The sequence below is a fragment of the Vicia villosa genome, unplaced genomic scaffold (genome assembly GCF_029867415.1).
Source record: "Vicia villosa cultivar HV-30 ecotype Madison, WI unplaced genomic scaffold, Vvil1.0 ctg.002587F_1_1, whole genome shotgun sequence".
NCBI lineage: Eukaryota > Viridiplantae > Streptophyta > Magnoliopsida > Fabales > Fabaceae > Vicia > Vicia villosa.
In genome coordinates, this window is record NW_026705977.1 from 198,301 (window position 1) to 222,977 (window position 24,677).

At 35.9% G+C, this 24,677-nt stretch overlaps 1 protein-coding gene across 1 annotated transcript; it reads left to right on the forward strand.

The window, feature by feature from the left end:
- Positions 1-13,756: 13,756 nt before the first annotated feature.
- On the forward strand, positions 13,757-18,087 carry LOC131639303 (CAAX prenyl protease 2-like). The gene is made up of 8 exons (XM_058909806.1): positions 13,757-14,073; positions 15,706-15,765; positions 15,956-16,168; positions 16,387-16,498; positions 17,064-17,135; positions 17,233-17,295; positions 17,449-17,526; positions 17,612-18,087. The coding sequence occupies exons 1-8, from the start codon at positions 13,801-13,803 to the stop codon at positions 17,767-17,769; spliced, it is 1,029 nt and encodes a 342-aa protein (XP_058765789.1). The 5' UTR covers positions 13,757-13,800; the 3' UTR covers positions 17,770-18,087.
- Positions 18,088-24,677: the final 6,590 nt, after the last annotated feature.

Genomic DNA, 24,677 nt, shown 5'->3' on the forward strand with positions numbered 1-24,677 from the left:
AATTAGGAGATGTTAGGTTTTGGGGATTTTCATAGTTTTAGGGTGATTTGATGAATTTGAATGATGATGATGATTGTATATGATGTTAATTGACTCCTAAAACATGTTAGAGTTGTGCTATAATATGTGAATTAGTGCTGTTTTTATGCGGTAATCGTTTTGACACAAATTTGGTTGAGTTGGAAATGGATAGATGCTGTCAAAAAGTGAATTTTGGGGTTGCAGGTACGAGGTAATCTGTTACTTGAGGGTGGTAACCGATTATCCGAGGTTACATAAACGAATAAGTGCTTTTCATTATGAAGTAACCGGTTACATGAGGTGAGGTAACCGGTTACCACTGTTGAATTTTTTGTTATTGTTGCTGTCTGGGAGGCAGTAACGAGTTACTTGGATTGAGGCAACCGGTTACCGCAGTTACGAATAGGTTTTTGGTCACTCCGTCAGGCAGTAACCAGTTACTCAATTTGAGTTAACCGGTTACCACTGAGCATTTTTCAAAATAAATAGTTTCTGCCAGACGCAGTAACCAGTTACTTGGATTGAGGTAACCAGTTACCGCTGTGTGTTTTTGAAAAATAAACTATTTTCTAAAATTCACATCTTTTGAACCGTGTATCCGTTTTAAGTGTCGTTTTGGGCATTGCGAAGCTAGTTAAATATTTTATATGATGAAATGGTGAGGTGGGCAGTGGCTCGATTTTATTTTTAAAATCCCGATTTAATTAGTTTGGTAAAATTAAACATTGTGTGCATATGATGTTAGGTGTGACAATGTATTTGATGTGGTGATGGCTTGATTGTGATTATTATTATGATTGTGTGATGAATATGTGAATGATTTGAATGATGCTGATGACATGTACATACTTTATTCGGTGATATGGTGTTGAGATGATTTGTTCATCGTTATTGGTGATGGTAAGTATGTTATATGTGCATGCATTCATAATCATTTTGGTGGCTGAATCCGGGTGATGTTTTGGATCAATGGAGGGCATAATTCCCATTTTGTGGAATTTGTGCCGGTAGGGCCGTATCTCGGTGATGTTTAGATCGGTCAAATGGGTTAATCCCATGACGTATTGATACCACATGCATAGTGTCAGTGCATTGCATATAAGTGTATGTGTCATAACATGATTGGAAGAATTCCAGTGTTATTACATGATGGTGATGTTGATTGGATTGGTGTTGTTAATGTCTCATTTCTGAAAACCTGAATATATATCGTAATTGGGTGAATGATATACTTATGACGTTTTATTATTTATGGACGCATAATATTTGTTAATTATGAATGAGACTCACCCTTACTGTTGATATCTTTCAGATTGAGGAGTAACGACTTTTGGCTTGGTGAGGATAGCTTATAGGCTAGTCCATTTAGTGTAGCGTCGGCGTTATGCTCTGATTTGTAACATTGGGGAACGCTAGTTTTGAGTTGTTGATTATACTATTAATTTTGTTGATTTCGGATTATGTTTCTTTTGGTTTATGCCTTGGTGAAGATTAAACTATTCCCTGTTGAATTTATTCCGATGTGATAAACATGATTTTATAATATATGGTGATTGTTCCTCGTGAAGCATGACATTTAAATGCGATGTTTATTTTATCTAAATTGTGACGCCCTTGTTTCGTGTTTACTCTGATTACATTAACAATTGTCGCGGGGGTAGAAGGGTGTTACAGGACTCATCCTTGACAACCTACCAGAGTCGTCAAAACTTTCGTCAGTGCCTCGCCTGTTCGATGGAGTTGAAAACTGTATGGTAGAAAAAAAATTCACATAAAAAATTAGTAAAGAAATTGAATATGAGGAACGCTTGAGAAATAGTTAGCAAAATTCACATCGAGAGCAGTAGCTCCATCAACTTGAGTGTTCTTTGCCGATTGGCGAAACAACTTAGTTTTATCATCTATTTTATCCGCACTATAAGTTTTACATTAAATTCAAACAAAAAATATATCAAAAAATAAAATCAATTAATCATCTACATCAAACAAATTATCATTTCCAGATCAACAAAATTCATTTGTAAGAACAACACAAATCAACTATAAGAACAAAAAATATAAAAAATTACTCTAACTTGAGCAGCGAGCAACTCAAATCAACTAAAAAATTACATCAACCTAAGCAGTATACAACTCAAATAAACTATAAAAACAAAAAATCAAAATCAGAAAGTCATTGAACTTAGTGTTAATCGAGTTAGCAACAAAGTTATCAAAAGGAAATGATCCAAAGAGAAGTTTACAAGGAAATCAAAACCTGAAAAAACTACAACAAAAAAGTCATTAAGGAAATTCAACGAGAGCAAAAACTATCACGAAGAATCACCGACAATTCAAATCGAAAGGGTGTCTCTAGTATCCAAAACATGTTAATGTCATCTAGTATCCCAAACATTTTTTTTCAAATTACTGTTATGGACATGTCAATATTAGTGTCGTATTTTAAGTGTCTGTGCTCCATAGATTATGAAAGTACCAAAACATTATTAGGGCACACAAATGTCGAGAGACTACCTGAACTGCAGAAACAACAACATCACCAATAACACCAAGAGAAGCTTTCCATGTTCCAAGACCAATTGCTGGAATCTTTGCACGAGTATTCAGATCAAAATGTTGAGGACCATGTATACCTATCTTCTCCTTCATAAAACCTAAATCAAGATATTAATCCAAAAATATGAACATATAAAAATTTCAAGTTCCTAGAACTTATAAAAATTTTCAGATCTACATATTTTGAAGCTTTTGTGTATAATATTTCGATGGTATAACTAAAATTATATTTCGATTGATAGAGAAATAGAAATAATGAATCGTTCACCTTCTCTTGATTCTCATGAACCGTGCATCTTCTTCATTTTCATAGATTTTCCGAATCCCTAATTTTTCATAGCCTTGCATTTTCTTAATTTTCTGTAATACCCAAATGATATGAGAGATTGGAAAGAGTGGAAAAGTGAAAATGGAATGAATGAGTTCAATCAGTCAACTGTGAAGAGAAGAGGTAGAACAGAAACTGGGAAGAGATGAAAGGGAGAGAGCGACGAAAAGAGAGGTGACTCAGCGGAAGTTTTAGGGATTCATGGAAAATAGAGAGAAGAGAAGACGAGAGAGAGAGAGAACTAAAGTAAGAAGAAAGAAGATAGATGGATAATTTTGAAATAAGAAATGTGGTCAATGATAAAGTGACACTTGTTGGCTTCTTTGACATAATGCACCACTTGTCATGCTCTCATTAGTCCAAATTAAAAGTGGATGGTTAATTTGTTAGTTACCAAAATGTCCAATTTGTAGTGTAATATTTTTTAGTGGGAAGGGCATAATTGACAGTTTGGCCAATTGATTAGTAAAGGCTTGATAGTAGATTTATGAATTACAAAAACAAATTTCAAGGTTGACAAATGAAATATAACAGCATACAATATGAATCGAGACGGGACTCGTGCGATAACACAAGTATCTTACTAGTTTATATTTTAAGACTAATATAAGCGATCATAAAAAATTGAAAGATATGAAAAAATCACAAATTACGGTAAGGAGTACAAGAATAGAAACACCTAGGAGAATGACACATGGGCGAAGTCACACAAGAGCAATATATCTGTTGAGCAGGAAAGAAAATAAAAATGTAATTGAAGAGATAAATAATTGTTAGGGAAACACATTATAAAAGAGTAGGGGTGGGAATAGGCCAAGCCGACTTATAGAGGCCTATAGCCTAACCTACATAAGGCCAGACCAGGCCAGGCCAGGCCTATTTAATAAAAAGGCCAGACTTAGGCATTTTAAAAGTCTACTTTATTAAATAGGTCAGACTTATGCTATTAAAAAAGCCTATGAAGCCTTATAGGCCGACCTATATTTTTATATATTAGAGATATGCTAAATAGGTTGGCTCATGTATGTATATATATTAGAAAAATGGATAAATAGGCTAGCTTATGCATGCATATATATTAGAACAAAGGCTAAATAGGTCGACTTATATATGCATATATAGGCCGACCTACAAGACTTCTTAAGTAATATGGATAAATTGAAAATTTTAATGAAATACATATTTTTAAATAGACTTTCAGGTCAGACCAGACTTTTAAAAAGGCCAGACCAGGCTAAAAAATTGAACCTATGATAGGCCATAGGCTAGACTTAAACCTTTTAAATTTATTGTAGGCCAGACTCAGACCTTCTAAAGTCTAGCCTAACCTAACCTATTTTCACCCCTATAAAAGAGACAAGAACTTTGTGTTGTTCTACCACAAGAATGAAGATGAATCTAAAGCATTTACGAAATCACAACAATAAGAAGACATATAACAAATAAGAGTGCAATAAATTGAATGTAGTTTCAATTTTGACAAAGAAGAAATAGCAATGGTGTGTTCTACGATTTGGATGCAATAAAAATTATTATTATTATTTTTTTTTATAAAAGAGCATATAAATTGTATTTCTTCCGTATTATATTATAAATAAATTTTATGTTTTAGATTTATCGAATAATTAATGTATTTAATTTATAAATTGACGATAGATTAATTATGGAAATTTTTATTCTATTTCTTGGCCTTCTAACGCACCATGTACGTTTTTAAAAATATCCTCTGTTTTAAGAGGTGTATCTGCGCACTTTTGAAAATATCTCTTATTTTCGGAGGTGTATCTAAGGAATCAATTTTTTTTATGAAAATTTCACAATTTATTCTGTAGATGTATTTACGGAACATTCGTTTAACTGAATTACTATGATTTTTTTTTAATATTTATCATTTTAAACTACTTTCGTAGATAGAAAAAAAAATTAAAATAACCAGGTTTAATAAAAATAATACAGAAAAAACCAAGTTTTCGGGATAAATACCAAACTGTCTAGGTTTGGGACCCCAGACAAGTGAATACGCCAAATGAAATGGCGCATGCATGTCACACAAGCCATATCATTTGGCGCATTAGGCTAAAAAAATAGGGCAAGCAATTGCTAGCCATATGGTTTGGCGCATTAGGCCATTCCTTAACACATAGGCGCCAAATGGTTTGGCTCATATGTGTTCCCCTTTTTTTTTTCAAAATTAACCCTATTCGGGTATTTTCGCGTACCGTTTTCTATTCCGGCCTTATATTCGCGGACCGTTTTTTATTCCGGCCTTGTATATTCGTAAAAACGTATGATAAATCGAGTTCGTTAAAGTTTCTCTTACCCTAAATAATGGTTGCATTATCGATATCGGTTTTTTACTAAAGCTCAATTTATTGATGAAAGACCGATTAACGGTTACAAGAGTTGGTAAGCGAAACTGATACATTGCATTAAAAAAAATACAGATTATACTAAACTTGCGACGATGTCGAGCCACGATTAGGGCATCTTTTTATATTGTGCCCCACCTGACGGCAAATGCTGCATTTTCGTTCCATTTTGTCGCGGACGTCCATTTCGGTTCTAATCCGTGTACTATTGGGACGCCCTTTTTTCTTTCGCCGCATTGCGTCGTTGTGCCAAACCACCTCTCCATCATACTCAGGCCAGTAATCCTCCTTGGCCACCACAGGAAACGCAACACTGTAAACTCTGAGCAATGTCTGAGTCTTGTAAATCGGAGACAGTAGTGATATAGCGTCGCGGTGGGCATACGCACATGCAGCTATGACGTGCGAGCAAGGCATACGAAAAGCTTGAAACCTTCCACAGTCGCACCAATCTTCGTCAAGAAGAACCCTATATTGTTGCCTTGGCAGTCCCTCATTGTGGTCAATTGTCTCGCGCACACTGAACGTGCGATTGAATCGGTCGAAAGAAGTCACTTGATGAGTGTTCGCTTTTGCCGACTGCTGTTGCATAAATTTCATGCAACTATCGCTTAATAGTTGACCAGCTTGCCTAACATCACCCCATCTCCTGCCTCTTGTTGAGAAGAGTGAAGCCATCCTAAAGTATGTGGCCTCCACCAGTGCTGTGATTGGAAGGTTACGAATGCCTTTGAAAACGCCATTCATGGATTCCACGAGATTGGTTGTCATATGGCCCCATCGCACGCCATTGTCGTAAGCCCTTGTCCATTTGTCCCTGGAAAGATTATCTACCCAAGTACCTGCCTCTGGATTTGTCATTACAATCTCACTCCGATAATGCTGGAATGTGGGTTGGGTCAATGCATAACCAGCATTGACTAGGGCCTTTCTTAGATGTCTGTCCTTGATCTCCCGCATGAAGTTTTGGGCGATGTGGCAAATACAATAGACGTGTTTTGAAGGGGGGTCATGCCATCCGTTCGCTGGATTATTGTAAGCACTCTCTATGGAAGCGTGCCTATCAGAGATTAAACATATGTTAGGCTGGGGAGCAACATGTTCTCGGAGGTTCCTTAGAAAGAAACTCCAAGCCGCCGCAGTTTCACCTTCGACGATAGCAAATGCCACTGGAAATATGTTGCTGTTCCCGTCTTGTGCAACCGCCATGAGCATGGTTCCTTTGTATTTGCCGTATAACCATGTCCCATCAATTTGAAGTATGGGTTTACAATGTGCAAAACCTCGGACGCAAGGTTTGAACGCCCAAAAAAGCCGATGGAATATTCCGTTTCCTTGGACAGGGTTTCCATCCGGGGCATGCGCGGGCAGTGTCTCTAGAATCGTAACAGTGCCAGGTGCGTAACTATGTAGCGCATTGAGGTATCGGGGAAGAATTTTGTATGACTCCTCCCAGTTGCCGTAGACTGTCTCAATTGCCTTTGTTTTTGCAACCCGCGCCTTTCTGTAAGATGGAGTGTAGTTGAAGGTTGTAACGATGTGTGATATTATATTTTTAACCTTCAGAGACGGATCAGAGCTTATGAGAGGCAAGATCTCCTGACATATAAGATCGGCACTGAGTTTTGTATGATCCTGGGAATTGTTAGGGTTGACACACGTGTGTTTCTGCGTAATCGACCCTATTTTCCATGCATTACTTCTCTTCCTATAAGAGGCCAACAGTCTGAACCCGCACTCTGGATTTTTACAAGTGATTACATACCGTTCCAGGTTTGAACGGTCTACTTCAAAATCAACGTTGTTCGCCATGTGCCATTTTTTTATTCTTCTCAGACATGCCTCCTTAGAAGGAAACTTGTCTCCTTCCTTTAATTCTTCGTCATTTTGGATGTAGGGTGTGAAGAAGATGTCAGATGATGGTTCGTCACCTTGGAGGTTCAAGTTACTCATATGTGCTGGAGGTGCGTACGCATGAGCTGGAGGCACCAACGTTTGCTGCTCGTCGTCGGATTCCTCGTTGACCATGTCGTCAAATTCAGTTTCCAGATCGTCTTCTTCCTCGTCAATGACGTCAACCTCGTCTTGCTCGTTGACTGGTGTGTCAATAACTTGTGACTGGACAACATTAGTTTCTTGTGTCTCAACCTGAAGAGTAACGTACAGCTCGATGGAATCCAACCCAGAGTATTCGTGGGTGGTAAACATATCTTGCAAGTCTTCGTCATTGGCAATCTCCATCTCGTAAAACTTGACGGTGTTGTCTTCATTGAAATTGGGACATTGGTAAAAAATGGTTGCAATAGGACCCATTGCAATCTTAGAGTATAGTCGCTGAATGAAGTACGAAAATGTTGCTCTTTTGCTCAACAACAATGGTACAACCTGAGTGTTTCTCATCACAAAACCGGCTATCTCATGAGAGTAGGTCTCACCGTTTAGATGGGCATGGACAAGATACTGGGTTGATGAAGTCATTTTTGGAGGGGAAAGTGTGTGGGTGTTGTAAGCTCAAGTCAGATTAGGTAAAATTGTTGGTGTGAGTTGTAATGTTTAGTATATGTTGGATGTCTTATAAATTGTGCTTCTTATGTCCTTGCATTATCTCAACACATAGACACGCTGATCTATGTCCTGTACCCCATCACGCGTCTGAAAGGATTCCTGATAAGATTCCTGTAACGATTCCCCTAGGCAGAGCATGCATGCAACCCTATCTGGCAGCTAGTTCTGCAATAATTATTTATAAATATATATATATATATATATATATATATATATATATATATATATATATATATATATATATATATATATAAATATATATATATATATATATATATGCATAAATAAAGATATATATATGCATATATATATATTTATTTATACATATATATATATATATATATATATATATATATATATATATATATATATATATATATATATATATATATATATATATATATATATATTTATGTTAATAAATGGTGGTTCTTACAGACCCACTAGTATAGGTCTGCCACTATCTTCCGAATTGATTATAAAAATATATATATATATATATATATATATATATATATATATATATATATATATATATATATATATATATATATATATATATATATATATTTATGTTAATATATGGTGGTTCTTACAGACCCACTAGTATAGGTCTGCCACTATCTTCCGAAATGATTATAAAGACAGGCACACTGATCTAGGTCTGCAACAGGATTCCGTATTGATTGTAAAAGACAGACACACTGATCTATGTCTGCCACCAGATTCCGAATTGATTACAAAAGACAGTCACACTGATCTAGGTCTGTTTATATATAAATAATAATTACGTATATATATTTTATTTAATAAATAAAAAAATTTGTAATTAATAATTATATGTATTTTAATAACATATATTACTAATTATAAATATAGTTAATAATTACGTATATAAATTACCAATTATATGTATGTTAATTATTGTACACGTCCGCTAGGGTAAATATTGTCCAGAAGAAAACAACTAACACATCAACCACATTTATTTTAATTCAATGACCCTGCGTTGACAACACAAAACCATCGGTAAATCACGATGTTACGTTGCAGAATACAAAAGAAGAGAAAAGAACACAGAACAACTAGTAGTACACGCTCACTCTTTGCAACTAATAAAACAACAGTTAATCTAAACTACTCAAGTGTCACTGCAATAACAAGGGGATCTTCAACGCCTCGGTTAACTTCTCCACTGTGTGTCAAAAACATTAGATCCACGTCCACATCGTCTTTCACACGATCCCAATAATACATGTAGGTGCCTTCAGGGTTATTATCCGTCAACGTAATGTATGGACATCGGTAATCTAGCTGTTTAACTTTTCTGGTTGGACCATCTAGTTGACGAAACCCAGTGTTGATGGCTCTAACAATTCTCTGGAAATTCCAGTGAGGGTTAAGGCAAACCCGCATGTGACTACCTTCCTCAAAGAAGACGACAGCCCAAACAGAGTTCATTTTTAAGTGTTTACACTATGATTGAAAGAAGAGTTAGTACTTCAACTCCACACACACGCTTCTATTTATAGCGGGTGCAAGGCAGAGGGAAATTTTATTGTTAATTATTAATAACTTAAATAACAGTTGGAAACTTTGTAACAATAAAATATCATTTCATTGAAATACGTTAACAACATTTAATTGAAAGGTACAGATATGCTAAGAGCATTTAATTGAACGGTACAGAAGTTACTGAAATGATATAGAAATTGTAGCGCCTAGGATATAACAACGGTTAAAACAATGTCTTCTCTGTCCTCCATCATTAGAGTGCATTGGATGTCGTCTTCCATAGTCTCCCACCAACGCTGCCTTTCGAGAAAAACACCTCCCCTTGTTCGAAGTCTCTTGATAGATCGGATTTGTTCGCCTGGACTGAACTCTCCGTCCAGAAACCTGAGGATGTTTCTCTTAAGCTGATCCATGGTTTGGATATTCCAAAACATCACTTGCATGGGAGGTTTGACTGCCGAGAAGATAACGTGTCCGTTCCGTCTACGAACGTCCGGTTGATAATTCAGACGCCTAACAGGAGGTGGAGGCTCAGAAGTCCGGTGCGACCCATCTGGCCTAATTCGAGTTCTCATTTTTCAGTGTGGGTACCAGTGCGCACGAAACCCTAATTTATAGAGGCATAGACGTCTTGCAGTAGCCTTATTTCCTCATTAGGGTTTCTTCTAGGAAGACCACGTAGGTAAGATTACCAAAACCCTAATTGTGATACGAAAACCCTAATTTTGAAAAAAAAAAAAAGTAACCTTCTAATGCGCCATTTGAGTTGGCGCATTAGTGCTTTTTCCCTTCAGTAAGTCGCCAAATGAAATGGCGCATTAGAAGGATTTTTAAAAAAAAAAGCCATTTCATTTGGCGCATTCCTTAGTGGTGTGGTCCACCACCTGGCCCCACATGGTCCCCACCTGCATGTTCTGAAACGATTCCAGGAGTTACTGTAAACCAGCATGGAGTTACTGTTAACAAGCATGCGACTGCAAAAATTTCTGATAAGATTCCTGATCAGCTTCCTGCCAGGATTCCTCCTACTCCTGCATGCATGCTACCCGAGCTGTCACCTAGACCTGAGCTGCATGCATCCCACCATGCCTTGTCACCGATAGTTTGACTGCATGCATGCCAACACATCCTGCAGAAGCAACACCAAACACTTATGGCTGTGTTGACATGTCAAGCATGCATGATGTTACCGTTTTTTTCCTCATCAATATATAAAGCACTTGGAATTCTGGAGATACATCACCATTATCACTCATCTACTCTTAGAACAATCCTTTTGCAATCAGCTTACGAATTTTCAGCCTTCAACCATGTCTCTCCTAACCATGGGCGAAACACACAGAGGAACCCCCCAGAACATCGCAACCTTCGTAAGTGTATTAGTATTACTTTAAAATCATCCAACTGTCCCTGATAAACTAACTGATTTTTTTGGGCATGCTTACTCTTTTCAGAACGTTCAACGTTTTCGCACTCGTAGTAAACATACCATCGCTCCGGACGACCGCATTATACCATACCTGAACATTGCTGGTTTCGGTCCGATTAGCAGGATCGCCGAGTCTTCTATTGACCACAAGTTTGTTCTTGCTTTGCTAGAACGCTGGAGGCCCGAGACACACACCTTCCATCTTCCAACAGGGGAGTGCACCATCACCCTTGAAGATGTTCATATGCTACTCGGCCTTCCTGTTGATGGTAAGGAAATTAATGGTTGTGTTATGCAGGCGAATAGCTTATGCCAAGAGGCAATTGGAATAGACTTGATAGAAGGAGCCGTTGGTGCTAGGGGGCAAGGTGTTAACCTCAAGAGGTTAAAGGATTATTATAAAAATTTTCACTTGAATGATGCGTCTCCCCAAGAGACCATACTGCAGAAAACTAGGTGTTATGTATTGTTGCTTATTGGAAACGTTTTGTTCCCAGATAGCACGGGTAACACGGTTAACTTTATGTATCTTCGTTTGCTAATGGATTTTAGTAGAGTTGGTCTGTACAGCTGGGGGTCTGCGGTACTGGCTACCTTGTACCAGTCACTATGCAAAAACGCGGTTGCTGAGTCCTGCACATTCTATGGATGCGCCCTGTTGGTGCAGGTGTGGGGGTGGTGGAGGATGCCCATACTGGCCCCGGTTAACAACGGAAGTTGGGACTTTCCGTATGCCTTGAGGTAAGTTTTTAGTATACCATTTTCTCCTTACACATTCTACTCCATTCTAACTAAATCATTATATTTTTGTTGTAGATATTGTGTGAAAAAAATGGACTTCACACGTAATCCGCGGTCAAATATCACAATGTACCGCACGCTAATTGATCACCTTGGACCCCATCAAGTATTATCTCTAATTCTTTTCTTCTTTTTTATAAGTATTTTCCGTAAATATTTTTTCCCGAAGTAATGTATAAATCTCATGCATGCAGTTCATATGGCGACCGTATCTCGAGTGTGAGTATGAGCCTAGAGCTCAGGATGCAGAAATCTGGACGACAAAGTGTTGCTTAATCCGGTACAACATAATAGAAATGCATCAAAGTGACCGGGTGATGCTTCAATTTGGGATGCGTCAACGGATACCCGACCCTCCTGTTGACTTGGGAGTGTGGCACCTAAAAAGAGTTAACCATCAATGGACACACCAACACTGGAAGGATTTTGCACCCGATCAGCGCCAGATGTGGAAGAACCGTCGCCAGTATGTCCTAAACTTCCCCGTTAGTGACCATGAAATGAAACCTTCTCCTGAGTACATGAGTTGGTATCGTACAGCCACAACCCCTAACCTGTTTCTTGCAGCTCCATTCTATTTGATTGATCCCCGTGCACAGAACTACATCTTGCCACAACAACAACAACCGGAAGAAGAACCACAACAACAACAACAAGAACAACAACAACAACTCCGGCAACAACAACGACTTCAGCAACGACAACAACAAAGCCTGCAACAACGCCAACAACAACTCCTACAACAGCAACGACAACAACAACTCCAGGAACAACAACAACTCCAGCAACAACAACAAAATATTTTCAGTACTCCATCCCGTTCCGCACACAACATCCGCCAATCAAATATGTTCCAATCCCAATCTCAACCATTACAAGGGTATGAAGACCGCCATCCTTCCTCGGACCAATATCAGACCCACTCACAACCATTCGGATTTACAACATTTGCTGGGTCCTCAAGGGGATTCGGCCAAAACCTAACTCCCGGTTCATCTAGCCTTCATCTTAGTCCCGACGATGGTCCTCATGGTGAATCCTCTTACCGTGGCGCCCCCTCCGGCTACGCAACACCTACAAACCAATTCGGCTTTAACCAAGGTAGTTCTAGTGTTGCGGGATGCTATGAACCGGAGGTCTTTTCCCACCCCACTCCACCACCACAAATAAACACATTTGAGGGAATGGGTAGCCGACTTTACAACAGCGGTTTTCCGGATAATTATGGGGGCGTCGACGAATTCATAGACAGCGATCCACGCGACATCCCAGTACCAGCCCCCGTTTCTGAAATTAATTGTAACCGATGTTTAGTTTTTAAATTATATTGTAATCGATGTTTAGTTCTTAAATTATATTGTAATCGATGTTACAATTTTGATTTTCGTTTTCTGCATTACATTTATAAGGCGAAAAAAATATTTTACAAATTTATTTCTGTAAATATCATAACAAATAAAATAAAAAAAAATTTTAAATTTAATATATTCAACTAAAATGAATTAAAAAAAAATGAAAAAAAAAACCCTAGAACTAAGGCGCCAAATGGTTTGGCTTCTAGGGCAAAAACCCTAGACTTATGCGCCATTCCATTTGGCGCAAACCTATTGGATTTTAGGGCATGCCATTTCATTTGGCGCATGCACCCAAAATTTATACTTATACGCCATTTTATTTGGCGCATTCAGTATTCTGATATCCCAAACCTAGACAGTTTGGTAAATACCCCGAAAACATGGTTTTTTTCGTATTTTTTTTTATCAAACCTGGTTATTTAATTTTTTTTTTCTCGTAGATACACCTCCGAAAAAAACTAAATTTTAGTAAAAAAAAACGCCTTCTAATATATATCTCCAGAAATAACGAATATAATTGAAATTTCGCAGAATTACAGAATCAAGGTGGATTGAGATATCCTCTTAATTAATTACTACCTCCGTTCCTTTTTATAAGAGACAAGTCACTTTTTAGGTTCATTGAATAACCAATGTATTTGGTCTGTTTATAGACTAGATACATTAATTATTCAATGAATCTAAAAAGTGAATTGTCTCTTATAAAAAGGAACAGAGGTAGTATTTAATAAATCTAAAAATAAAATTTATTTACAATATGTGAGAATTATGTTAAATCTATTTTAGTTTATTAAATGAAAAAGAAAGACACATTAGCGCCAGCCCAAAGCACTTCTCCATGTTCGAAAGTACCAATCTTACATGAGTCAAACCATGTCCTTTCCTCCTCTAGGGTTACAGCAACCCCAACAACAAGCTTTCTCAATGAACCTCCAAAACGACGCCGTTTCCAAACCCACTGCAGTCCTCACTTGCATTGCGTTGGCCTTGCTCTACGTCGCAACCTTATACGCTCCGACCTTCCTCCTCCGCCTTCCGCCTCCTTCTTCTTACACCAATTTCATGATCCGACGATTCCTATGCGCCGTCGTTTCAACCACTCTCTCCCTCTTCATCACTCCTTTCATTCTTCCCGTACGTATGCTTCTCATCTCTTTCGTTAGCTTACTTCAATTTGTTTATTATTAGTGTTTCTAATTTTATGTTCTAAGTATTATATGCAATTTGAATTACTATTGTCAATGCTTGTATTTGTTCCTTGGTGGAATCAATATTACTATAGTTCATTGAGCGATGAAGTAGTGAATTTGAGCTACTACTGATAGGTTAACACTCCGACGTCCAAATCAGGAAGAGGATGAAAGTGATGCGAGAGTTAGAATGAATTTGAATATCCGAAATTGACGCGCTTTTCCTCTTCAATAGTGGAAACACTTTGCAATAGAATGCGTGGAGTCCTCACACTTTGCAATAGAATGCGTGGAGTCCTCACGTGGACTGTGGTCAACTGTCTGATTGATCTAGAAGTTCAGCAGTGCTCCTGAAGGCGGAATTTCCGATCTCAGGGAGACCTGCTCTTCATCGCGTTATCCTTGCTTTATCATTTAGCCTTTCGTCTTGGGCCTTGTGGGCGGTCTAGAATAGGATCATATGCAGTTGCAAGTTTAGTCCTCTCCTACCGATGTGTGTTACTGTTGGATATGTGACATAGTTTTTGGATTAAACTTAGGTGAAGTTGCTTAGTTCAAGTTTTTCATGTTCTTGACTAAGAAAATGCAAAAATAGCCACAGACTACTTTCACATATCTTTGGAGTGTCTCTTAACAGTGCTTTTGAGTATTTTTGTCTCGAGCATTTGGTCTAATTTTTATCAAAATAATTTTGGTAGAGTCTATTCAAAGCTAGTTATTTACTTTTCAACAACAAAAATAAAAACTTTTTACGTATTTCAAATAGTTAGGAGAAATGCATTTATTTACGTGTTAATGTTGTCAATATTGGTTTTTTCGGAAACTAGTGGTTTGTTAAAATTCTGCTATGCTAGTGTTCAATAGGGCTGTTATAGTCACAAATCTCGATCTAGATCTCAAAATCTTGAGATTATTTGTGATCTCACTCACCCCAACGTTTCCAATCTTAAGTAGAATCGTGTGTTGTAGCCAAATTGTGAAAAAAATCATAAAACCATTGATTATGTGTGTGATATTGGCCAGTTCCGGCCACGATCGGCCATTTTCCGGCCACCATAATTACAAGCCGAGAACGATGACTAAATGCCGAGGTACAACAATTACAATTCGGCGGAGGCCATTTTCCCACTAATACACTTGCTCACCAAAATATCTTGTAAAAAATCTTCAAATATATAGTATTATTTTTTAGTTTTAGTAATATCTTACGATTTTTGTTACGATCTTACTACCCCTTTCTCGATCTTATAAAAATAATTGGATAGGATCTTTCGTACTTGGATACAATCTTATGTTTTTTCGATCTTACTATCCTCTCCTGATCTTATGCAATATCCCGATCTTGACAACCTTGGTTATAGCCTCCATTTGATGATACTTTGTACTAAATCACATCGAATAATAACAAATTGGTAAGATTTGTCTACCCTATAGCTATAGCTGCCATTTGACATTAGTAGTGAAACTTCAGGAAATAATTTGCAATTTTCCTTTGATTTAATTTACTCTTATGACATCTATATTTTGTTAATTATTACTGTTACCATTCACCATGTTAATTTACTTTGTGGGACAGGTACAAACTAGGAACTTGACATGCATTTTGGGTGTTTATGGAGTCCGAATGGATCACATGGTGAGTTTCACCATCACATAAGACATTCAAAGGTTTAATTGAGGGATAGAATAGAGGTTGTATTGTTTTGTTTTGTGTGGACTGGTGATGTCAAAATTATGCTCTTTCTGTGGTATGCAGATTGGGAAAACAGGGTCACCCGTTCGTTCCTAAATTTCCTTGCTGAAATACTGTTTTCTGTATGAAACAGTGGCAGGCTTTGGTTCTTCCTCTTGCTTTGACCTCTCTAATGTATGCCGGGTCTTTGTTCCTCAAGTCTCTTCTGCTGTTTGATTTTTGGAGGCAGCATACATTTTTCGATGACGGGCTTTCCTTTGATTCCTTCAAACGTGCCTCGGCAAGATTTATCGACTGGTTGTCTGCAATTTCATCAAATGTTTTGACATGGCGAAGCTATGTTGTGGTTAGCATCATTATCACTATTTTACTTGTTGTGAACCTTTTGCCACTATGCGTTTACATAAATTTTGTCCTTGCCTATAATGAGAGTTGAAATTACCAAGTAAATACCATTTGCTGGCTTGTGAGTGCACGTACAACTTAGGCGGCATATTTTATCGGTTCGTTGTTGTTTCTCCCACGCAACATGTTAATCTTTTGTTATGATATGCTGACTAACAGGCACCCCTTACTGAGGAGTTGGTGTTTAGGGCGTGCATGATACCTATACTACTCTGTGGAGGGTTTAAACCATACAGTGCCATGATTCTATGCCCCGTTTTCTTCAGTTTAGGTAAGTTTGTCAATGTAAAATCTAGAAATTGTATCTGGTTTTTAAAGTTACAGAGTAGAATTTTCTGTAATTGTGTATACATGAAAATCTCTAGCTTTAGCATTAATAGTTCAAAAATGTCCTAAGGAAGTTATCAAAATCCATTATAGCATAGCATCGTTAGGGATTTAAAGGACGTCATAACATATTCTAGTGCTATGTTTAGTGATAACCTGTCAATAAACTATTGTAAACTATGTAGAACTAGAAGATATTTCCTTATATTTTAGATCGTACATTATACATTACTCACCGACACCCCTTTCAACATAATTCTCTTAAGATATAAGCATAGTAACAGTTTGGGCTTTGGAAGTTCTAAATACTTCTATGAAATTACTGCCTATTTTGCGTAGCACACACGGAAGATAACAGTTTTGATAGAAAACTGAAATCACTTAACAATATTTGATAAACTTCTATTTGACTATGGAGTACAGAATACAATAAGCTAGTATTATTGTCCTTTACAAATACAACTTATTTGAGACTTACTGCGAATTTTCAATGCATGTTTGGTGTGCAGCTCATTTAAATCATTTCATGGAGATATACATCAAGCAAAACTGCAGAATAATGCAGGCTGCTATGGTTATAGGTACTCTCAATGTTTACATTAACACATTGGGGAATTTCATGAATCTAAACTTAGTATTGTCGGATAATAATCTCAGTCAAATGAATCCCATTTACAGGACTCCAGCTTGGCTACACTGTTATCTTTGGGTCATATGCTTCTTTTCTTTTTATTCGAACAGGTATGTGATGTTTGATTGATGGTTATGGATACAATACATATATGGTCTGACTGTTATTAAATTATGACAGAACGTGCGTATAAAACACGAAATTTGGTACATTATAGCATCCTTTTTTGTCCCTTATATTTGTTTTCTGCTTGCCCTCTGCAGGACATCTTGCTGCTCCAATAGTTGCTCATGTATTTTGTAATTTTATGGGCCTGCCTGTGTTGTATTCGCTGAGAAGTGGTACGTATATGTCATTTTACGGAATCACGAATGTAGGAATCATGAATTTAATTTTGGACTTAACTCTTTCTCTGTGGTTTTTCAGGGTTTGTAAGTGTAGCATCCATAATGGGACTAGCGGGTTTCTTGTGGCTTCTTTTCCCAATGACAGGTCCAGGTTTGTATAATGATAGAATAGATAATTGCAGTTGTTGGCAAGGATACTGCTTATGGAGAGAACAAATACAAACATCTTACATGTAAATGTTAGTATTAATTTTGTAACTTATGCTACCATGTTTAACATAAAATTTCTGAGTTAGACTTTGTTTGTCGCCTCTTATTTTCTTAGTCGGTAGACGAAGTGGTAATATCCATTAGAATTTACACATACAACCCTGAGTATTAGGGTTGAGCTCTGGCGATGGCTTTCAACCTAACAATATCGGCTTCTGCCAGTTGAGTTAGGATTTGTGGATTGTTTGTAGCCTTTTAAGTTATGGTTTTCATTCTAAAGCTCTTTCATATAAGTGTTTATTGTTTTTCATTTCACTTTATGCCACCAATTCAAATATTTAGGTAGTTCTGAATCGATAAGTTTCTTCATGTACACCATGGAAGTAATGATAGCTTTTTCTTTTCTACAAAAATTGACAGAGAATTAATATCGAGTGGTTTGAGCCACAAAAATAAACAGTGGATTGAAACTTTTTCAATTATTACTTCCAGTTATAATTCAAAAAATTCCACCCAAGTTTCTTAAACTTGTGAGGATTCTATAACTTTTTTTAAAATATTTTTGCTGAAGTTGTCCTTAATGTTGGGTCACCAAGGAAATAAAAAAATAAAATGACAACAGTTTCTTCATCTGATTTATATATTCCTCAACACTTAGTTCTGGTTAATGTAGTTTTTTTTACCAACACATGTAAATTATATAGAAAGTAGGGATTTTCGTGGCAACTATTTAGGGTGGTGAAATTGATGAATTAGATAATTTTGAATTTGGATGATATTGAAATTATCAAAATAATTTATTAATTTAATAAAAATTAAAATAATTTATCAAATTTTTCTACTAATCATAAAAATTTAGATTTTTGAGTCCTCTAATTTATATATTGATTTTTGATGGGGGGTTATAAGTCCTCACATAGATTAGTCAATTTCCACTTTTTAAAGTAACATGAGATAGGAATGTAAACGGGGCAGATAATGTTCGGAGGATGCTTCTTCACTCTCCGCTCTACCCCTAGATTTTTTCTCCATCCCCAATTCCCGCCATGGGGAATCTTTCCCCCAATCCCCATCCCCATGGATTCCCACAGAGATCCACATATATCAAATCTTAAAGAATTTCTTTACTTTTTGATTAAAAGTGTAACACTAATATTTCGTAATTTTTTTTTCTTTTTTAAGAATTAAAAAAATGCAAAAGCACTGGCCGTTTCTAATTTGTTTTCTATAAAAAAAAGTAAATATTCAAATGAATTTGTTGCTACAATGCATGCCCTTGTACAACCATGATGTAATGTCACAATACATAAGCAAAAAAAACAAGGATACGACATGTACATTGTTTGTATTGGATGCACTTTTCTAAAGTTTGATAATTAGAGTAGTGAAATAATACATTATACAATAAAACAAAACAAAAATAATCCATCCACTAATCACTCTTCATTTTCTAATACATTAATATATTTTTGGCTTAATTGCAACTTTGGTCCCCCTATTTTGTATTTTTCTTGATTTTAGTCCCCCCATTTTTAAAACCACGATTTTGGTCCTCCTTTTGAGTTTTCTATTGAAAAAAAGACAGGAATAAGGACTAATTTTGCAGAAAAAAACAAAATAGGGGGACGAAAATTGCACAGAAAATTTAAAAAGATGACTAAAATAGTGATTTTTAAAATAGAGGGATCAAAATCAAGAAAAAGACAAAATAGGGGGACTAAAGTTGCAATTAAGTCTATATTTTTTTATTAAAAAAACATGTTAAATTATACAAAATTTTCTCTAAGAAAATATAGTTTGTCATTCTCTTCATACTGTTGGATCCATGATAGTTTGTCATAGCAAGAAGGCTTTACAACCTTGAGGACAAGGTTGTTTTCTAAGATTGGTGGGATCTAATGAATGATGTAGACCCAAGTTTTATAAGCCCATTAGTTAGTGATGAGTCACTACTATTTAGAAGGATCTAGATAGTGATTAATTAATAGATTGTAATGTTATAAATAGGTGTCTTTTGAATGTAATAAATCATCAATGAAATGAATGAAGAAGTTAGTTTTATAGTTAGTATTTTTTTAGTGTAATTTATCTCTATTTCTCTTAACCTCAAAGTCATGTTCATAACACATACTTGGAAGATGCAAATTGGTTAGAGGACTTTCAAACTTTTTAGGGTCAGGCCAAACTATACTATCTGAATTAGGCCTTAAACAGATTATTTTCATTCTATTTTTATACAAAAATTAAAATAAATTTTTTATAATATTTATTATAAATACAATAAAAATTGGAGAATATATAAGTATGCATTAAATAGAAATTGAGGTGGATAAGGTTAGAAAGAATGAAAGATTTCAGATTATAGCAAAGGAAAGTTAATGATATGTTTGTGGGAAACGAAACCAACATACATGAAAGATGCAAATTGGTTTTCATGCGGGATAATGTTTTATATCTTGGACCTAACGCCTTTGATGACAATTTAAGATAAATTGGATAATGCAAGTATAAATGAGATTTTAATGTAGATAAATGTTATTGATGTCGGGCTTGTCGGCGAATAACACTTGTGAGATTCGTTGGATGGGAGTGAATGGTTAAATTTCGCGTATAACATAATAACAATGTTAAAACGGGTTATCCGACTCAAACGAGTCAGTTTTAACGGATCTCCGATTTTTTTAGGGTCAGGCAAAAATAACTCTATTGTAATATAGACCAAAAAATTACAACTTGAGCTAGACCCTTAACGCACTATTTTTATTTTATATTTTATGCAAAAACTAAAATAAAACCCATAATATTTATTATAAATATAATAAAAGGTATATTATTTTAAATAGTATATTTTTAAATACTATATTATTTTTTATAAATATTATAATATATTTTTAAATACAACATGTCTAAATTGTATAAAATAATACTCAAATATTTAAGATAAGAGAACTTAATAAAATATGAGAAAATAAAATATGAGAAAATTGTGAAATAAAACACAAAAAAATTAAATATTAGTTAGATTATATTAATGTATAATATTTATGTAACACCCTATACATATCATAGTTTAGGATAGTATATGACATTATAAAGGTACATGAAAAGTCATACATAAGAAGCGAAATGGATAAAGTATTAGGACAAGTACAAAAGCCGAATGTATCATGGCCAAAATACACAAATCTCCAATAAGGTACTAATACATAATCCAAAAGATACATAGCCGAAATATACAAAAGAAATGAACATCGCCACAAGACTAAGTCATCTTATCCTTGCCTTTGTTCTGCCTCGAACCAACCTGAAAAATAATAATTGGAATGAGGTGAGATTACTAAATCTCAGTGAGCCTCCCTATCTTAAGGGTTTATTGAGTTCTACAGGGTTCATGCATCAAAATGGATCCACCGAGGATCCAGGTTTTCCTCACGGTCGGGTACAAACAAGGGTAAAATCACCATTGGAAGTCCATTGACTAACCAATGAGATTAACACAGAAAACTGACACACAGCCAACACAAACAAGTATGCAGACACGTACCCATGTACGAGGAATCCAGAAGCACGTTACTGCCCCTACATAGTCCACACAATCACACCCTCGATGGGTTATCCCTCGTGCCTAATGTCAAGAGACTTGCACATGCACACTGCAAGGTGAATCAGATGACTCCTACATGGAATGTCATCCATGACGAGTTACCGAAGTGACCTTTCCAAGTGGCGTCACAACCCCGTTAATCCCCCATACGCCAATGTATGAACCGCTAGTGAAAATACGCCATAGTGACTACGCGAATCCACCAGGCGAAAGCATAGTGATATTGCCTACTTGGCATCAATAGAGGTGAGTTAATCCAAAGTGATGTAGCCTACATGGCATCACAACCTGACCATACCAAACACGCCGATATTTTATCCACCAGAGGAACGCCATTATCAAGACCCTCTTAGCACATCGTAATGGTAGCTTAGGTGCGTATGACATACTGAGAACGCTGATGTTTTATCCACTGGAGAAAACACCATTCTAGACCCTCCCAGCACATCGCAATGGTATAAACCCGTCAATCACACAATCAGGGTCGTACGTGATTTACCACCTAGTAGGAAGGCCTGCTTTGATTCAAGCATACATCCATTACATCAAGGATCAAGCCACACAAGCAAACAAACTCCAAATGTTCAACCGTAACAACGAAACAATCACCAAAGATCACATTGTAACGTCCATCACATAACTCATTTTCAGCATATACAAGTATTCACCATACATATTCATAACATGAGAAATTTGTGATCATACAAGATAATATATATATATATATATATATATATATATATATATATATATTCTACCACATAATATATAAGCCTCAGAAGACTACAGAGGCGTTCGGTTTCCTCTGCAGAACTGAACTACCCCAAGGGAAAAGAAACATGTAAAGTTCTATTCCTAGGGCTTGCTAAGCGGGGTTCGAACACGATCGGGAATGACATGTGGCCAACAAGGGTTATTTTTCTAAAGAGTACATTTAATTAGCTTTCCACCGATATAAATTTGCATCAATCGGACACCTGAAATGGAAGTTATAAATTTCTGAAGTTTGGAATTTTTTCCTCTGACTCAGTGGTAATTGGTTACCCTAATACTGGTAACTGGTTACACCCCCTGTAACCTGACCTCCCACGCCTTTGAAACGTATGGTAACCGGTTACCCTCCCAGTGGTAACCAGTTACCCTCCCAGTGGTAACCGGTTACACTTGTGTAAAAACCAGAAATTCTGCATTTTACAGGTTCTAACCCCAATCCTTTCCAATTTCAATTAATCTCAATCCTCCAAAATCATCCCAAATCATATATAATCAGTTCATAGTAGAAAAGTAATCGAGACATACATAATTTATCGACATGCATCAATGATTATCACATTAAAACCCCAAAATCCCAATTTCACACAATTTTCCCTAAAATCCCAAGTCTCTAACTACTGAGACTCACCTTGAGGATAATGATGAAGAAGCTGAGCAACAAGATGAAGATGATGAGAAACAAAGCCTGGAACAAATTCTATTGCATGCAAGGGTTGATGAAGACTTATAGCTTGAGTTTGGACCAAGAACGAATTTTCTTCGCCTTCCCTTTATTTCACATCCTCTTATTCTCTCCCTTCTAAAATTTGAATTTTATTTGTTTCATAATGATGTGTTAAGCCAAACAAGATCTAAATTCCTCATTTAAAGAGTGTAAAGACTATAATGCCCTTCATCAATTAAATTATTGATAATGATTAGATGATAATTATACCGAGTATGACAATTTAAAAAAAAAGACTGAATAAAATAGAAATAAAATTTAATGAGGTGAGAAAAATCAATCAGTGGTTTTAGAGTGAGACAATATAAGTTATATATATATATATATATATATATATATATATATATATATATATATATATATATATATATATATATATATATATATATATGCGGCTGTCCATACGGGCTAGTCCTTTGGGATAACAAGCTTTGAGGGCTGGGTTAAAAAACCTGAAAATTATAGACTCAATTTGTAAAGTTCAAGCAGGGGCGGATACACATGTATCTTTAAGGGGGCTCAAGTCCCCACAAAACCAAAAATAATTGTTTATAAATTGATCTTTCCGGGCAGAACAGGTGGCCAGCAACTGCGAGGCTTGAATTTCGGGACGGTTGGGAGAAAAAAGGGGGGTTGTACCTGCAAGGCACTCCAATGCCAAAGTAAGCGTCTGGACAACAAGGTACAACAAAAAAGTGTGATATTTTGGGTAGAAATGTGATTACCTCGCCCTCTAAGACTAGAGGGCTATTTATGAGACTAATGTGTAACGGCCAACTCCATCTTTTGAGGGCCTATGCGTAATTTGTGGCCAGGAAACACGGAGAGCTGGCCGTTGCCGAGCACACGGCTTCAGCGTGCTCGGTCCTAACATGATGTTTGTCCGGAGCGTGTCGTGGAAGGCTGTTGCGTGTTTGAGCCAGAACGTGTTGGGCCAAAGAGTGGATTGAACCAATTTAGATGATTGGGCCAGTCCGAAAAATAAATATTCTTAATATTAAAATTTGTCCCCATAAAAAAATTAATTGTACTCATATGAACCAAAACTAATAAGAAATAAATATAAACATTTAAGTAAGAGATAAAGTAAAATAAATTAGTACCAATTGTAATCATTAATGCTTTTTAATTTGTATCATATATTTAACATTAACTATATACTGTAATATAAAATATAGTACTATATATAAATATTTTTTAGTTTTAAAATATTTTTTGGAAATATAAAATATGAATTTTAATAAATATTAGACAACAAATTTGCCCCATTGTCAAATATTTCTAGATCCGCCACTGAGTTCAAGCCTTATAATTTATTAAATTTGTCGAACTGATCTATATAGCTAGTTCATTTAGATGGCTCTATCAATTAAATATATATAAAAAATTAATTATATAAGAAAAATATATACTAAATATTTTAAAATTTTAATATATATATAAAATGTTAAAATCTCTTAAATTTTTAAACATTTAGCTATCAAAACTTCCAACCTTACATGACTTCCCAACAACTAGAGTTTTAAAAACCGGACCGGACATCAAATCGGTGAGGGTAATGGGTCACTGGTTTATTGGTCGAACCACTGGGTTACTGGTCGAACCGCATGACTAAACCGAATTAAACCGGATAACTCGTTTGATCAGACCGGTCGTTATAACAAAACTATATAGATATAAAATATGTCGAACATGATGATTCAGTCTCTACAATATATAACTGACACTTAAATATTTTAAAAATATCATATCCTAAATAAATTCAAAAGTTCATAACTTAAATTCAAATTTTAAACATAGGTATCACACATTATAAAATAGTACAAAATTACA

Excerpts from the sequence above, each read along its gene's own strand:
- LOC131639303 (XM_058909806.1), top strand. The coding sequence starts at position 13,801 with ATGAGTCAAACCATGTCCTTTCCTCCTCTAGGGTTACAGCAACCCCAA. Across the intron at positions 16,499-17,063 it reads CCCCGTTTTCTTCAGTTTAG|CTCATTTAAATCATTTCATG; the intron begins GTAAGTTTGTCA and ends TTTGGTGTGCAG. Across the intron at positions 17,136-17,232 it reads GCAGGCTGCTATGGTTATAG|GACTCCAGCTTGGCTACACT; the intron begins GTACTCTCAATG and ends TCCCATTTACAG.